This window comes from Sciurus carolinensis, chromosome 5, assembly GCF_902686445.1.
Source record: "Sciurus carolinensis chromosome 5, mSciCar1.2, whole genome shotgun sequence".
Classification (NCBI taxonomy): domain Eukaryota; kingdom Metazoa; phylum Chordata; class Mammalia; order Rodentia; family Sciuridae; genus Sciurus; species Sciurus carolinensis.
Window position 1 is genome coordinate 114,057,403 of NC_062217.1, and position 17,894 is coordinate 114,075,296.

Below are 17,894 nucleotides of genomic sequence, written 5' to 3' on the forward strand. Positions count from 1 at the left end.
TTAATGTATTTTTGTGTGTGGTTTGCCAATATTTTATTAAGAATTTTTGTATCTATGTTCATCAGGGATATTGGTCTGAATTTTTCTTTCCCTGATGAGTCTTTGTCTGGTTTTGGTATCAGAGTGATACTGACTTTATAGAATGAGTTTGGCACAGTTCCCTCCTTTTCTATTTCACCTTTAGATTCTAGCCTAGCTAACTTCACATACCAAAAACTTCTAATCATATGTCTCTTTTAAAAAAAGTAACATTTAAGAGATTAGTCAAATAAAATTAATCATTTAATGCTATTTTATTTTCATTTGTGATTTTAAAGAAATTTCATATTTTAAATATCCCTGTTACAGAAAGATAATATATCAGTTAGTGGTATATCTGGAATTGATACTAAATTGGGTGAAAGGAAATGTGCTTTTTATATACCACCTGTTTAATATCCCTCATAGATTAATAAATGTAAGTTTAGTGGCAATTAAATCACGTAATATATTCATTTTGATGACTATAAGACAGTTTTATAAATATGAAGACAACTCAATTATTAGAAGTATATATGTGTATTTCAATTTAACCTGATATTAACTTTACCCAACTGCTCAAAGCCCTAGTTAATATAGGTAGATCAATTTGTAGAATGTGACTCCTAGCACAGGAAATTGACAATCAAATTAAATTCCATTGGATGCTCTTAATATATCCTGGGATGTGTCTCTGATTTGAAAAAACTAATACCAAAATTTCTCCCCCACATTAATGTAAGTACTGACAAAACTATTTGTGCAATATATATATTTGTATATATAGTATTTTGCAAACAAGTATAAATATGACTATAAATGCTATGGTAGCTTTTTAATATAATCATTTATATATGTGTGATATATGCATAGATATACAGAGAACTATATATGTGTGTGATATATATAGATGTATATATATATCTTCTTTATAATCATCTCTATATATATCATGATATATAAAGAATACATGTATATGCATATATATAATATATATATATATGCATATATATAATATATATGTATATGTATAAGTCCAAGCACATTTCTTTCATTGTGTATTCTACCTGTTCCCTAGGAATTAGGCAAAGGTAATATGTGCAGGCATATATCCAATATAAGAAAGCCAATCTGCCCCTCTGTGCACAATAGTGTATTGCACACCCTGGCATGGAGCCAGATATCTTGACCTATTTCCATTCCATCTCCCTTTAAATTAACATTAAGGCTAGTTGTGTGGCAAAATAGTCTAGGAGCTTGATCATCCAGAAGTCTAAAGAAAGAAAGAGAAAATGCACTCCCACAACTATAAGTATGACCATTTACTTGTTCCCTGGTAAAGTTGAAGAGTGAGGTGGGGAAAAGGTGGGAACTTGGACCGCCCTAAGAACCTGACTCTTTAGGCACCTCTCCCTGGATGTATCACCTTAGATCTGCCTTCCTCCCAGCCCTGCATCTCTGACCATAGCACTGAGGCATACAGTTCATTTTTTGTAAGTTCATTTCCCTCTTGACATGGACAACCTAATTCCTATATGCAATGAGGAGTATAAGACTGAAAAATTATGAAATTGCAAGAAGGAATATTTATGAACTAAGTGCTTTGTGTGACACAGGATGGAGAAAGGGAAATTTTATTCTTGTTCACTTGGAGGAAGCCAAGCCTATTTCCAAAACATAGCCTTCAATTTTTCTACTCAAAATCACTTACTGCCAATGTAATACTTTTGACCTTACAGTTTTCTCTAGGCCACCAATTTAAGGGAGGGAGAATATAAATTTATTTTGCTTCAATGAATTATCAAACTTCACTAATCTTAATGTATTTTCCTAGCCAACAAATCAAAGTGGTGTCAAAAAGCTAAGTTAGTTTTGTGAATGTTGATGAGTAATTCAAGTGTACAAGATAAAAAAAATAAATAAAAACCATAACTGAGTCTACACACCTATCACTTTTTAATGGATTGTGTTAGTAGTGAGATCAACTGCTAATATAACTCAAAGAGACCCAGCTGCCTGAGGATTTCTTCATTGATTCCAAATGAATTGAAACTTTGATCCATTACAGCATTCAGGAGAAGACATTATTATACATGCTCTGTAGCTACATTTCGCAAATGTTAATTTCTCAGTTATATTAAAATCAATTTTCTTAAATAGCAAAAGGCACCAGAGTGAAAGAGAAACCACTAAAACAATTTTTTGTTCTTGGGCATTTTGCTGTAATATGAGTCTATTAATTTTCCCAACCAGCAGGAAGAGAATTAGAAAAATTCAAATATTATCACAAACAGGATATTAGAAGTCAGACCTTCAGTATATTTTTAACTCTCAATAATACATTGCTAAGCTCTTTACATTTACTAGAAATATTTATTTTCAGAATCTCTTATTCTTTGACTCTTTGTAGTTTTTATACACTGACCACCTAGTTTCCAGGTAGGAAAAAAGGAAATGATCCGTCTTAAATTTATTCCACCCTTTGATGTGTGACTAAATATTCTGCAGGAAAGTTGGACATGTTCTAAATGGATTTCAGCTCATGTCGCATCATTTTTCAGGTGTTATTGGAGATTAATTTAATCTTGAAACAGTTTGAGACTTTAAGAAGACGTAATTGATATGGAAGTAGATTACAGAATTCAGTGGCATTCATACCAGAGCAAATTGACTCTATTTTGGAGCAAAACAGCAAATAATGTGAAATTTAGGGTTATTTAGGGATAGTACATTATCTGGTTTTAAGCTAGGAATTACTAAGATGCAATCTAATTGCTCCCTTATCCCAAACCTATCCAATCATCACAGATTGATTTGCTGACATTATTCTAGGTACCGTGTTATATTGTCAATATCTCAAAAAATTAAATTTCTTTCTTAGCATTTCTAGACAATTTATTCTGAAATAAAAGAGGTGGATAATTTTATATTAGATTTTAATATCTTTAGTTTTAGTTTAGTTTTATCAGCACAAACATATTTTTAATAAATGCCTTTATGTGTTTTCTTTTTTTCCCTGAAATAAATTTATCATAGTTGCACACCTATTTTGTATTTCAGCTTGTTTCAACACTACAGGCTATATGAGTTTCTGTTCTTCTCTACCAGGGAAGAAATTGTGATAGGAACTGAGGTAAGTAATTTATCTAGATGGAACCAATTAAGCTGAATCACTTAATGCATGCTGATCAGCATCTGGATCTTTAACCGCTTAAAGCAACTTCTTGTCAAGATTATTCAAGTGTTAATATAACCAAGTAGTAGTTTGCAAAAAGAATAATTGTATAAAGTGAGCTTTGGATTAAGGAAATAAGCTGTCTTTCGGCATTAGAAGCATTGTTAATCATATATACTTTAAGAATTTATGGATTATTTGACAAAGCTAAATTGAATATGGTATGTATATCTTCATACAAATAAAACCAGGAAATGTGAAATAAATTAATCCCGTTAAATTTCTTCTATTTTCATACTTAGTCTACTCAATTTTTAAGACCTAATTCAAATTTCACTTCCTCACTGATGCAAACTTGTCTTAATTACATCATATCTCAAACAAAGGGTTTATCAAAACTCTTTAATCACAGTCTATGATTACATTTCAATTAGTCTCTTTCTTCCTGCTGAATTTTGGCTGCTCTTACATAATGAGTACATAAACATGCACTATTGTATAGTTTTCTAATTATTTCCTGTGGGTTGATATAGTCAACACAGTACAACATAATCTTCCCAGAAGCAAAGATCATTTGCTGGTTTTTCTTTGACATGTGACAGCCTAGAATACAATACAGGACACAGTAGTCCCTCAGTCAATGCCATATTGGTTATTCAATGGCAGTGCATGGAAGTTCTATAAGAAACAATCTACCAAGGGACACTTTTAAACAGCCTTAGGAGACTAAAGTGCCATAAAAAGTGCTTTCTGTAGATTCCCAATTACCTTAAGAGTCTTCATTGTGTCTTAGAAATGGGAATGATCATAATAAGAAATAAATAGTAAATCAGAGGATATTCACATTATCTTTATAACTTTCCTGATATGAAGCACCAGATGGAATGTGCCAACTATTCTGTCTTACCAAATGTTGTTATTCTGGAATTTATATTCTTGGAACCATCATGTGATCCAGCAATCCCACTGCTGAGTATATATCCAAATGAAATGAAATTGGTATGTCAAGGAAACATTTGCCCTCCTCTGATTATTGTGGTTCTATTTACAATAACCAAGACATGGAGACAACAGCAGTGTCCATCTACTGATTAATGGTACACAATAGAATACTGTACAGTGATAAATATCACTTGCAACAAAATGGATGGAACTAGAGATTATTATATTAAGTGAAATAAAGCAGGCATAGTAAGACAAGTGCTGCATGATCTCAATCATATGTGGAATCTAAAAAGGCTGAGTAGGGAAGAAGAAAAGATAGGGAAAGATGGATCAATGGGTCCTTAAGTTGCACTTTAGTGGGAGCAATAAGTTCTGGTGTGCTATTTCAAAATAGGGTGACTATAGATAATATAATTTATATTTCAAAAATTAGAAGAAAAGATTTTAAAAGTTCTCATTCTAAAGAATTGATAAATGTTTGATGAGATAGATATATGTAATCTGATTTAAACATTACACTTTATGGTATATATATGTATCAAAATATCATATCAAAATATCACATTATCCCAATAATACATATGATTTTTACATTTTTATGTATCAGTTAAAAATTAATTTAAAAAAAAATAATAAAATTCATTACAAACAGAAATACTCTAAAGCAAATACTTAAAGCTGTTCTTAAGGCATAAAGAAAGTTATTACAAATTAAAAGTGAAAGAAATAAATGTGTGTGTGAAGGGACAGTAAAATAGGACAGGTCGATAAATAGATCATTCTAAATAAATATTGAGCAAAATTTTGTCAAGTTTCAAATACACAATGACAATAGCATAAGAATGGAGAGGAAGGTAAATCAGTAGAATTATAAAATTCTGGTATTATTTGAGAAAAGTATTCATTTATACGTAATTAATAAGTCAGGGACACATTATCATCTCTTTTATAAGCAATGAATAAATGATAAATGTTAAACTAATAAAGGAGGAAAATAGAATGATAAATTAGTGTAAAGTGCTAAATTTAAAATACAAAATTATATAAAGATGAGAAACATATGGAGGAAAATATTTTTAATTGTGAAATTAACCACTTACCTTTTGTTTAAAATTTGATGAGAGAGCCCATAGGTAAAACTTCTTTTAAAGCATAACTGAGTTTAGGAAAAATAAAAAAAAATGTAAAGAAAAATAATAATTTGGAGAAAACACTTAAAAATCAATATATGAAGGTTAAAAATATTTTATACATCAATGGTTCCTGTGATAAAATAAGAAAAAGTGAAACAAAATAACAGAAACGTGGGTAAAGAAAATGAACTGTCCTTAAACAGATAAAAAATATTCAGCCTTAATGGCCCATATGTTTAACGGCTTAGTCCCCACTGTGGGGATTGTGAAGTGATGGAACCTTTAAGACTGGGCATAGTGTGAAATCTTTAGGACATGGGCCCATACCTTGAAGGGACAATGGGACCTTGGTCCCCTCCTAGCTCTCCCTTTTCTTTCCTGGTGATGAAGTGAACACTTTTGCTCAATGACATGCTGCTGCCTCACCATTTGCCCAAAAGCAGTGAGGCCAAGTAATCATGGAGTAGAAACTCTAAAACTACGACATAGTACAGAGCTATGGTAACAAAAACAGCAGGGTGTTGGCACCTAAACAGACATGAAGACCAGGGTACAGAATAGAAGAAGACACAGAGACAAACCCACATAACAACCAACAATTATCTCATACTAGACAAAGATGCCATAAACAAACATACATTGGAGAAAAGAGAGCCTCTTCAACAAATGGGAAAACTGGGAAAACTGAAAATCCATATGTAACAAAACTTCTAAAGCACAAGAAGTAAAATCAAGATCAATAAATCAATAAATGGAAGGGTATCAAACTAAAATGTTTCTTCACAGCAAAAAAAAAAAAAAAAAAATCAAGAATGTGAAAAAAGAGCCTACAAAATGGGAGAAAAATCTTTGCCACCTGCACCTTAGATAGATCATTAATCTCTAGGATATATAAAGAACTCAAAAAACAACACCAAAAAACAAATAACCTAATTAATAAATGGACAAAGGAACTTCACACTTCACAGCAGAGGAAATATGGTCAACAAATATATTTAAAAAAATGGTCAACATCACTAACAATCAGAGAAATTAAAATTAAAACTACACTGAGATATCATCTCACTCCAGTCAGAATGAAAATTATCATGAATACAAGCAATAATAAATGTTGGTCAGGATTTGGGGAAAAGATACACACATACATTGCTGGTGGGACTGAAAATTGGTGCAACCACTCTGGAAAACAGCACGAAGATTCCTCAGAAAACTTCGAATGGAACCACATTGACCCAATTATCCCACTCCTTGGGTATATACCCGAAGGACTTAAAATCAGCATACTGTAGTAACACAGCAACATCAACATTTATAGCAGCTCAATTCACTATAGCTAAACTATGGAACCAACCTTGGCATCCTTTAACCGATGAATGGATAAAGAAAATGTTGTATACTACACAATGGAATATTGATTAGCCATAAAGAGGAATGAAATTCTGTCATTTGTCGGTAAATGGATGGATGAAACTGGAGAATATCATGCTAAGCAAAATAAGCCAATCCCCCAAATCCAAAGGTCAAATATTCTCTCTGATATTCAGATGCTGACTCACAACAGGAGGGAGTGGTTGCGGGGGTTCACCTGATTGAACAGGAAGGAGTGGGGATAAGGAAGTGGGGATGGGGATGGGTAAGACAGTAGAAAGCATAAGTCATAACCTTCCTATGTTCATATGTGAATACATGATCAGTGTCCACATAATGTACAACAACAAAAATGGGAAATTAAACTCCATGTATGTATGATATATCAAAATACATTCTACTGTCAAGTGTAACTATAAAGAACAAACAAAAAAATAAAACTGTAAGACAAAATAAATATTTTCTTTTTCTAAGTTGATCATCCCAGGTATTTTTTTTTTTAAGGGCCATTCTTTTGCAGTGACAGAAAACTGTCTAACAAAGAACTGCAATTGGGGCTGGGGTTGTGGCTCCATGGTAGAATATATATATAAAAGAACTACAAATAAAAGAAGAAACTATTTTTCAATTACAAGATTGGCTAATTGTAAAAAGAGTAACACCTTAATTTAGTGTGTGATACAAGAAAATGTGAGAGGTTAAATTAGTAAGAGGTTAAATTTAAAGCCACTTTAAAGTGGCAGAGTCTATTAATTTTTTAAAATGTGAATATATTTTGTCCTGAAGTATAAAAACTGTCATTGTAGACATAGTATTTATATTATATAAAACTAGTTAATTCTGAATATTCATCCAAGAATGATTTATAATAGCTAAAAATTGCAGAAGATAAGTCAGAAGGGAAATGGTTAAATAAAATGAATCTAGTCACACTTTAAAAAAAACTTTGAAGTCATTAGAAGGAATATAGTAGATTCTTGGGTATGGTTACATTAATATCCGTAGTGATTATTATTGATTTAAAAAGTGTTAAAGTAAAACCATATGAATAGTGTCCTCATTCATTATTTAAAAGCAGGTAAACATGAAAATATATAGATATGTAAGTGAGAGTAAAAGAACAAGAAGAATTTATAGTAACCATTAGTGTGGTTTACTTTTGGGTAGTGAAGTAGAAGTAGGAGTTGGATAGGATGTGAAAAGGGACATTTTATTCTGTCTATTTCAGATTTATGTTAGACTTTTACAATGTGAATGTCTTCATGTATTACTTGTTCAAGAATAAAATTGTTCCCTAGTTCATTCCTGAGAAGTATTGAGGCACATTTTGTAAATTAAGTGCAGGTATATAAACACTCTTACCACTAACATATTGACAGATAGACATCAGTCAGAGAGACATTTTCTGGATTTTTAAAAGATAAAGGCTGAACAGAAAAAAAAGTAGGTGAATTCTCAATCCATAAAATTAAATACTTTACAAGTGTGTTGTTATGATATTTAAATTTTCAGAACAAATCAGGTTTAGTTGAAAAGTCATTTATAGAGTAAAAATCTGGTGTTGTACTATTACATCCCAAATTTTCCCCAGGAAAATAAAATTGATATCATGATTATGTATATATATCCATTTTTAAAATATTTATTCATTTTAATTTCACCGAAGTGACAATACATCTTGGAACACGTATACTCTTGAAGGTTATATTTGTATATATATACGTATGTATTTAAACACATGCACACATATATACATATTTGCACTTGGTATTTTAAAATCTCACAAGATTTAATCTATTTTAATAATTTCCCAATTTCAAAAATGTGATACAAAGGTATAGTTTTATTTCTAAACACTTACGCCAGTATGCCTGATATGTTGCAGAATTTTACTCTTATGATGTGGATATTTTCTTGCAGCTCTCCTTTGCACAACGCCAGGGGGCACCATTCACATCATGTTCCCTGTGATTAATGGAGTTGGGCATTATACAGCCTGTGCCCTGTTTTCACAAGCAGTGCTGTACCAGGATCTGATTATTATAAACATGGTAGACTAGAAAGATATTTAAAGAGAATCATAAATATACAATAAGTGGTTACCTTGCCTAGAGTCAGACTTTGGCAGCCTTTTATAACCCAAAATAATACCACTTAAGGTCAGCAAATATTGGAAATTCAGACCTCTCTGAAATCAGTGAATGCCAACTGTATATAATTTCATGTTCTGAACACTCATTCTCAAAGCAAAAGCAAAAGAAAGAAAATGTTTCTTTGTTTTTTTTGTTTTTGGGCTGTGGTTTTTTTCTTTTTCTTCTTTGTCTTTTTTTTTTTTTTTTTTTTTTTTTTTTTTTGGCCCTTATTTTGAAATTCACACTGATTATTGGTGTGTTAATGACACTGTACTTAAAAATTGTTAGCTTTCAGGAAGACAACCACCAGATGAAAACATAAATTTTATTTTCTTTCTTTAAACTATAAAGTTATGATGTCCTAAATAAACAAAATCTGAAACTTATGTAAACATTCACCCTTTTAAGGAAAAAAAAAAAAAGCAGTAAAAACAACATTGCATGTCTGATCATATTTTGGAAAGGAAGAAGGCAACTGAAGCATAGCTACAAAGATACCTTTTTTCACTTCAGTTTACCCTTGAGATGTACCTATCAAAATAATCTAAACTTATCCAAATGATGTTTTTAATCTTGAAAAAGGCTTTTTTCTTGTTGGATGATCCTATTAGCAAACTGCTGGAAGGAAAAATCATACAGGGCATAATTTGTAGTTTGACCTACTCACATTGGGTGTTGCTAAAGAAAATCAATCAGAAGTTGTTGTGTTAAAATAACTCTATCTGCTCTACCTGGCATGTGTGACTAACTGACTTTAGAATCTATCATTTAAAGAAAACGGTTGATGCTTCAGTGTACAATTTATCAAACTTCACTCTAGCCCTTTCTCTTCAAAGCATAGAAAAATAATCATCCTTCTCTAAATATAAATCTTTTAAGAGAAATTTGAGGAATCTGTCTCCAGCAAAACAATTGATAAATGGCAGGAACGTAATTTAAAGATGGTTTCCATCACGGATCACATGGCAACTCAGCTCTTAAGCCTGTCACTCAAGTGTTTCCAGCTGTTGTCCCACTAGCATCAATCTCAGCTCTTCTGTGACCCATTCTCTGATTGAACTAGGTTGGTATTCTCATAATTATAGTCTTCCTACTTACTTCTGTTTGGTAGTATGAGGCTCTTCCTACTTCTAGAAACACTCTTCAACATCTTTTGCCTGTCTAAACCTATTATTCCTTCAAAGCTCAATTTGAGGGACATTACTCTTGAAGAAGAAAAGGAAGGAAGGAAGGGGGAGGATGGGAGGAAGGGAAGAAGGGAAGTTCCTCTAACATTACTTTTTATTTCCTCAGCATTAAATATCTTGTTCAAGAACACTGTCATCATGCACTTTCTAAGAAAATGATTTCAAATTATAGACCTACATCTCATACAACTTATTATATAGTTGTGTGAGATCAGAGTAACTATTATTGTTTCTCATATTTTTATCTGAATAGGAGCTATATACATTTACCTAGCATTTGATAACTTTTACTAAGTCAATTCATGTAAAAAGAAAGTTTTAATTTATTGAAAAAAATAAACTACATTTGAAATATATTATTTTAGCATACAGTCTGATAAACCTAAATCAATGTTTGTTATTAATTATTAAGACCATTACCAAGAAATTAAAAGCTGATATAAGACTGAAGGCATGAATCATTTTTAATTATGGAGAACTTGTTTTAAATGGGCCACCTTGGAAAATTCTGACTAAAGTCTATTAGAGTCAATACTCCAAGATAACAAGCCACTAATATTTTTTACTACATCATAATTTAAAAATTCTATTTTGAGGGAGGAAGCCATTGTAGACAAATTACAAATCTATACTCAAATAAAATTTTCAGTACAAATATCAGAAAAGGCATAATAGTATTAATGTTTTATATAATAGTATCTTCCAAATTATTAAGAAAAAGTTCCTAATGAAAAACTTAACAAATCATGTTTCCAAAGAAGATATATAAATTGCCAGTAAACCTACACAAAAATTTTTTTGACCTTTCTGGTACTCAAATAGATTCAATTAAAATAAAATTATCAGATTCTCAAAATTTAAAATGGTAGGATACTGTCCCTCGTGAGAATGTGGGAACTGGCACTCCTGTGTTTCCAGAGAATAGGTTGGCAAGACATTGAATTTGTAAATGTGTTTACCTTCTGAGTCAACACTTGTACTTCATTCTGTTTATCTCAAGTAGATAATCAGAAAATAGATAAAAATATGTATGCATATATTTGACCACAATAAACTGCGAATGATTTAAATGCCTGTCATCAGAAGGAAGTTTCAAATTTTGTGGTACTTGTACATAGTCCTGTCATTATGAAAAGTACTCTTATAATGTTTTATCTGTAACTATCATTTGTACTACATTAATTACGTGATAAAACAGGTTTCTAGATACATCTATTGTGATTGCAGTTTATAATTTTATATTACATTGTGTACACATACATAGAGAATGGGTCCTGAAGGATGATGAAGGACATACATCAAACTGTTGTCAGTAATCACCTCATATTGGTAGTATACCAAGTGAGCTTTGCTTTTCCTTTACACTTGTCTATTATGCCCTGAAATTATTTTTAGCAATCAACATGTAGCTCTTTTTTGAGAGCAAAGGTTTAACTACTAGACTTTTACTTCATTCCCTTTTATTTTCCAGATTCAGCATTATTTCTTTTTTTTTCTTGCTTATTTAACTTTAAAAGATTGCATAACATTATGAAAATGTCTGTTTTATTTTGAAGAGATGCATTTCATGTTTATGTGATTAGGCAATGTTCTTTTTCCCTGAAGCAAAGGTTCTATTGCAAATGAAGATTTAATTGTTACTTGAGTATGAGCATCTTAATATTCATGAGTTATATAAATCACATACAAAAATATGTCCAGGGTGATAACAATAAGACCTAGAAAACAAGGACTCTAGCTACAGAGATTTACCCTCTATTTAAAATACTATCTGACCAAGAGATGACAGGATGTGGGGAGATGAACACTGTTTAAGAAAAGTCAACTTGTCTTCCTTCTGTGATTTCATACCCACAAAATCCATTAAAAATCCAAGCTTCTAGTTTAAAGATAACATACTCTTTTCAGTGTTTAAGTCCAGACTTGCCTAAGGTAGACTGTGTCTGGTTCAACAACACACATTAAAAATAAACATTTTTATATAAAATTGTGATTAGAGGACAGTAATCTTGATTTTCCAGGGACAGAAGCCCTGTAGAAGAAAAGATTCAGGAGGAACATAATAACTATCTTTAAAAGTACTTTCTTCTTAAAAAAAAAAAAAAAAAAAAAAAGACTATCTTCTAAAGTACTGTCAAGACAAAAAAGAGCTCGCACAACTCCCAAATGACAAACCAGTGAATCTTCTAGAGGAGGATTTTGACTAAATAATTGCAATCACTTTCTAAATAATAAAAGTATCCACCCAAAAAGGAAGGGAAGAAATGTGGAAGGATAGGGTCTCTCTTTCATAGTATAGACTTTCAGCCAAGGTCCTGGCAAACAGAAGGCACCAGAAGGCACTTAATAAATTTGTATTAAATGAATTGAGATAATGTTATATCTTCATTGAATATGTGTCAAGTTCAGCAATATGATTCTTATGGAATAATATTTTGTAAAGTGGTTTTACAAATCAGATGGAAATTGAGCTAGATGATCTATTAGTGTGTGACCATCTAACCCAGGTATTTCTAGGATTTTCTAGGACAATTCCAATTTATTTCGTCCTCTTGTTCCCATGAGTATGCTTTCAAATGCTCTTTTCATCATTAAAGTCCATAATTTATGATAAACCTATCTTACTCTGGGTAGCATAACTAATAAAATGACAAAGTGGATTCCTTTCTGCAGGCTAGAAATCATGTTGGACTGCTACAGTTGAAATGGATAGAGAAATATAGTTGTCTATAACTTGGAAGTATTTACCATAAATATATAGCTGGCTCTATTTTGGTGAATGCAGATTTACATGTTAATAAATGTACTCAAATTTAAGTCAACCAAGACTCTATAGTTGTATCAGTTACTTTCTTTGAAAAGATTTTGGTCACAGCTCTATATAATTGGGCCACATACCAATGTTTCCATAGTGCTCCAGTTTGATTACTAGGCCACCCTTAAGGCGTGGTGAGTGTTTGACAGATGGCTGAGAATATGCAAGTAAGTATGCATTGTGCAGAAAGCATGCAAGTGAAGAGTCAATCAAGAGAGAATAAACATGCTTAGAAAGAGGCCACCTTATTGGTATTCTGACTACAGAATTGGACAACTTTCTATGCTAATTGTTGCAGCTGCATCAGCATCATTGACATTATAGGAGTGAAGAGGGGCGAAAACAACAAAGTCCTCTGTAGCAAAATAGCTGTGTGCTTGATCAAGTAAATAATATAAGGGTAGAGGAGATAGAGGTTTTTGTTTTGTTTTGTTTTGTTTTTTTAAGTTGCATATATCTTCTGTTTGCCTGTGGCACTAATGACCATAGCAGAAGTAGCAAGTTTAACTGATGAATATGGAGTTTCACAGTTCCCATTGCACAGCTTTTGGACTAATGAGAATGTGAATGGGAGTCTCGGCCTACTTTCATGTATTTTGAGATCTGCATGCTTGGTACATACAGTATCATACACATATGCTAGTGCTTGTGGAGATATTCATTCTCTCTCTCTCTCTCTCTCTAACAGAGGAAGAAACAAAATGGTAGATCATCAATCATTCAAGGAATTTTTTTTTGCCTTATTCAATACATAAAAAATAATTAAGGACTTTCAGCTAAAGATATGAAATATTTTCAATGGGAAGAAAAGACACATGCAGTTAACTAATGAACACAGATATTTTGCTTCATTTAAAGAGTGAAAATCTTCCTTGAATTATATTTCCTTTAATAAAAAGCAAAGTATATTATGTAAATATTATGTATTAATATTTATATTCTGGAGCAACTCATGTGTCTTCTATGAAGTACTTCCTGACTTCCAAATCATGCTGAGGGTAACCATGTTCCCTCCATAGACCATTGTCTGTCTGTCTCTCTCTCTCTCTCTCTCTCTCTCTCTCTCTCTCTCTCTTTCACACACACACACACACACACTGATTCTTAGTAGTTTGAGGGAAAAAGTGATTTTTTACTTTATATCTTCAAAGTTAAAAAAAAGTCAGCCCAACCCAGGGATTATACATAGGATGTCACAAAGAGATCTGAGTATGTCCTTATCTAGGTTTTCTAAGTTTTGAAAACATATTCCCAAATTCTTTAATGCTTCTCCCCTCAAGAAGTACAGCTTAATTTCCCTTTCCTTGAAAGTGGGCTGGACTTAGTGTCTTCCTTGTAGTGAGTATATCATGGCAGAAGTATCAACTGCCATCTCCAAGATTAGTCTGTGAAGAAATGGTGGTCTCCCTCTTGGTTGCTTTCTGATGTGGCCCCCTTGAATCATTTCCACTGGGAGATGGATGCCAGCTACTGGGTCATGAGGACACTGACGAGCTTCTGGCCCAGAGGGGAGGGCTGGGGCTCGCCCAGTCGCTGTGTGAGCTGAGCCTTGAGAGGGCTGCAGGCCTGCCTGATTGCACACCTCAAAAGACCCTGAGGGAGCACCACCCAAACAAACCACTCTCAGCTTCCTGCACACAATCCTGTGTTTCTAAATGTTTGTTGTTTTAAGCAGCCAAGTTCGGGATGATTTGTTCCATAGTAACAGATAACTAATACATCTTTCACTCAAAACAGCAGCTGAGATCTCTCTCTTTGCCCTGTATTTCAGGCACCTCCCAAATGCTCATTTTGCATTATTTAATTTTCTGTACCCCCTGTGTCTGGCTGCTCCTGCATAACCTTCATGGACCTTTTTCTACTGCTTGTCGTTCTCAGAGAAACTTCTGGAATTCCGGTTTTTAAAAAATCTTATTCTCCACTGCAAGTGGCTTATATCTCAAACCATTGCACACAATAGGCCCTCAATAAATATCTCTTCATAGCTTAACAAAATACCAATTTCTTCTGACTTGTGCAGATAAAAATCATTCACTTGAAAAATATTTTCTTAACTCAGGCTAAAGTTATAGGGAGAAGTGCTTAAGTGTTTGAAGCTAAACCTTGTATAAGGAAGACTTGCTACTACTAATAACTATAACACTTCCTCTGGTGCCTGAGCAAAGCAGATCGTGGGCTCAGTGAATGCCTTTGCTTAGGAACAAGACTAAGCATACATTTCAACTCCACATGGCAAAGCTGCAGTGCAGTGAAAGTCCAACAAGTCCTTTACCATAAGGTTCAACATCACTACCTGAATGAATTTTCAGGTCTAGGTGTTTCTTGTAATCTTCAGGTCAGTGTCTGTTGCCCGCTGATTATCAAGATATTTACTGAGCAAATGCACTGTGCCTAGCAGCATTCTAAGTATTCTGGGGACTTACTGTCAATCAGTAAGTTCATATAAAAAAATACTACCTTTACTATTATCATGTGACACTGATGTGCAAAACACAGTTGCTTATAACAATTACAACCTTCACAAGAGAAACAGACATTAATTTAGACATAATTACAAAGTAGGAACTATAAAGTAAAAATACAGGTTACTAGAAAGAATCTGTCTCTGTTCAGGGATCAGTGCATCAAGGGAGCCTCCTCTGAGCTAGTTATCTTTGGGGAGAGTACAAGGAATAACATGCTTACTAGGCAAGTGCACAGCAAAGAGAAGTTATTTGAGCATTTACTATATGCTAGGTTCTGTCCAGGCACTTTAATTATCAACATATGTACCTTTAGGAGGTAGGCACCACATTAACCACATTTTAAAGACATTTAACCCCAGACAGATGTCCACAAGCTTAACTACTGTCCCAAACTCCCAATGCCAAGGCTTTGATTTAATCCTTAAGTACCAAAGAGAGCCTTGAATGAAGGATTCTGTTTAGAGCACTTTTAAGTTCAGCAGCATGTAATAATATCACTTACCCTCAGAAGTTTCAAAAGTTAAAACTTGACATAGGATATAGTTTAGCTTTATTACCTTCAAAACATGTACTCTTAAAAAAATTAAGTATGATATAAATAACATTGAAGCAAAGTTATTTTAAGTATTCATCACTTTTACAACCCTTTCAATTTGTTTATGTTTTCTACCCAAGAACTTCATGATGTTCTCTTTTATATAACAAATACTGCTAACTTAATATGTATGTTTCAGTTTATATATGGTTTATGAAAATGGACACTGTACATATATTAAATTACAGCCAAAATTGAGAAAAGAGAAGAGAAAGTACTTCATTATTCTTTGTTAAATAATGAATGTTTTTGAAATAATGTGATCATTAAATGCAAATGAGTATAACTCTGTTATAAATGTAAATTTTTCAAAACTTAAAATGTTCCTTAAGATAAACTCTTTGGCTGAAGTCCTGAATATTTAATTGCTCTGTTTTCACAAAATGAATGCAGTTACCTATTCAACATAATTAGTTATCTGGGCAAAAACAATTATATTTGAACATAGCTTTTTTCCAGATACATTTTAAATAACATAAATAATCCTACATTGACTATTGGCCTATTGCTTGGGTATCTTCTGTTTGCCCCTCCAGATTCCTTTCTACCCTTTTCCACCTTGCTGTGTACTTCAGGAGGTCAATGTGTAGGGAAGCCAGCAAAGGCTGCCCTACCCTCTGACCTCCAGCTGGGCCATTGGGGAACATGGACAGCGCAAGAGTGAGGCAGAAGTGGTTTCACTCCCAGCTCCCCCCAGTGGGTCACTGCCTGCTGGGTGGTCCTCTGTAGAAGGTTAAGGTTCCCGTCCTTTTTATGCAACCCATTTCTCTGTATTCCAGAAACTGCTCCTTCCCTTATTCTTAGTCCCAGAAATGAGAAGAGATGGAATATTGCACCATTGTTTGTTACTTCCTCCAAAAACAATCTACACCTTTGCAAAGGGTCCCTTTATTGAAACCTGCTCAACTAATGAACTTCAGAATGTTATTTTCTCTGAGAACTTTGACTTTATAGTCACTGATACCAGGAATGGCCTCAGAGAACTGACCTCCAAGATGGAATCCTGAATTGGTTGTTTCTATATGTCTGTGGTACTCAAATAATGTCTTGGGCAGGAATGGAGAAATGGAGAAGCTGGAATGGAACACTTAGAAAAGTGATTTGAGAATTGATTCAGGAAAGGAGTAAGTAGATGGGTTGAATGGGTCAAATGTGTTGATGTGGGTGCACTCACTCATGGTTGTGGACTTGAGAATGTGACTAGAGCACTAGGAGTAGAATCAATAGTTGCTAAGCTGGCTGACTGAAGGTTGAATTCAGTAGTGTCCTAGAGTCAATTAGGTTGATGTACCAGAACTTCCCTGGCATAATGTAGAGGAAAAATTGTGATGGCTTAGGGAGAGGAAATCATGTACCATCTGTTTAGCCATTTCCTAACCATTACCCCTGGGAGTGTCCAGAAGAAACATTTTCTCCATCAAGACATTAAGATCAGTAGCCACCTTTGTAGTGATTGACTTCAGAGCAGGAGAAAGAGATGCTTGGGACCACGTTTGGGATGAAGAGCATGCTGAAGACAGCAATCCACACCATCCCATTTATCCCATTGATGTGTTTATACCTTTTTTTTTTTTTTGATATGAGGGTTTGAATTCAGGGGTACTTACCCACTGTGCCACATCCCCAGCCCTTTTTATTTTTAATTTTGAGGCAGGTCTGGCTAAGTTGCTTATAGCCTCACTAAATTGCTGAGGGTGGCTTTGAACTTGTGATCCTCCTGCCTCTGCCTCCTAGGACTGCCTCTGGGATTACAGGCACATGCCACCGCACCCAGTTGTTTATGCTTTCTTAAATTGCTACATGAAGTTTTAATATTAGTGAGAAAAAGTACTGCAATTAAATACTTTTTAAAGAAACTATCTGTAAAATCTACACTGCTCACTAATGCTTCAATGAATGTACTCTATATTAGATTTTTTTTTAAGTTGTAGTATGACTTCAAGTCTGGCACAAGGTGAACATGAAAGATGAAACACGAACCTGATTCAAAGGAAGACACTCCCTCCTCACCTAGGTATTGGATTATCATTGACAATTTTCCTAATCTCTGTGAAACTCAGT

The 17,894-nt window shown here is 33.4% G+C and overlaps 1 protein-coding gene across 2 annotated transcripts in view; it reads left to right on the forward strand.

Moving 5' to 3' along the window:
* Cabcoco1 (ciliary associated calcium binding coiled-coil 1) overlaps window positions 1–17,894 on the forward strand; it is a 133,623-nt gene that overhangs the window by 60,649 nt on the left and 55,080 nt on the right. For both annotated transcript variants that reach the window (XM_047554243.1, XM_047554242.1), the window contains one exon: window positions 3,079–3,151. In XM_047554243.1, the coding sequence (XP_047410199.1) occupies window positions 3,079–3,151 (73 nt within the window). The remainder of the gene's footprint in view (window positions 1–3,078; window positions 3,152–17,894) is intronic.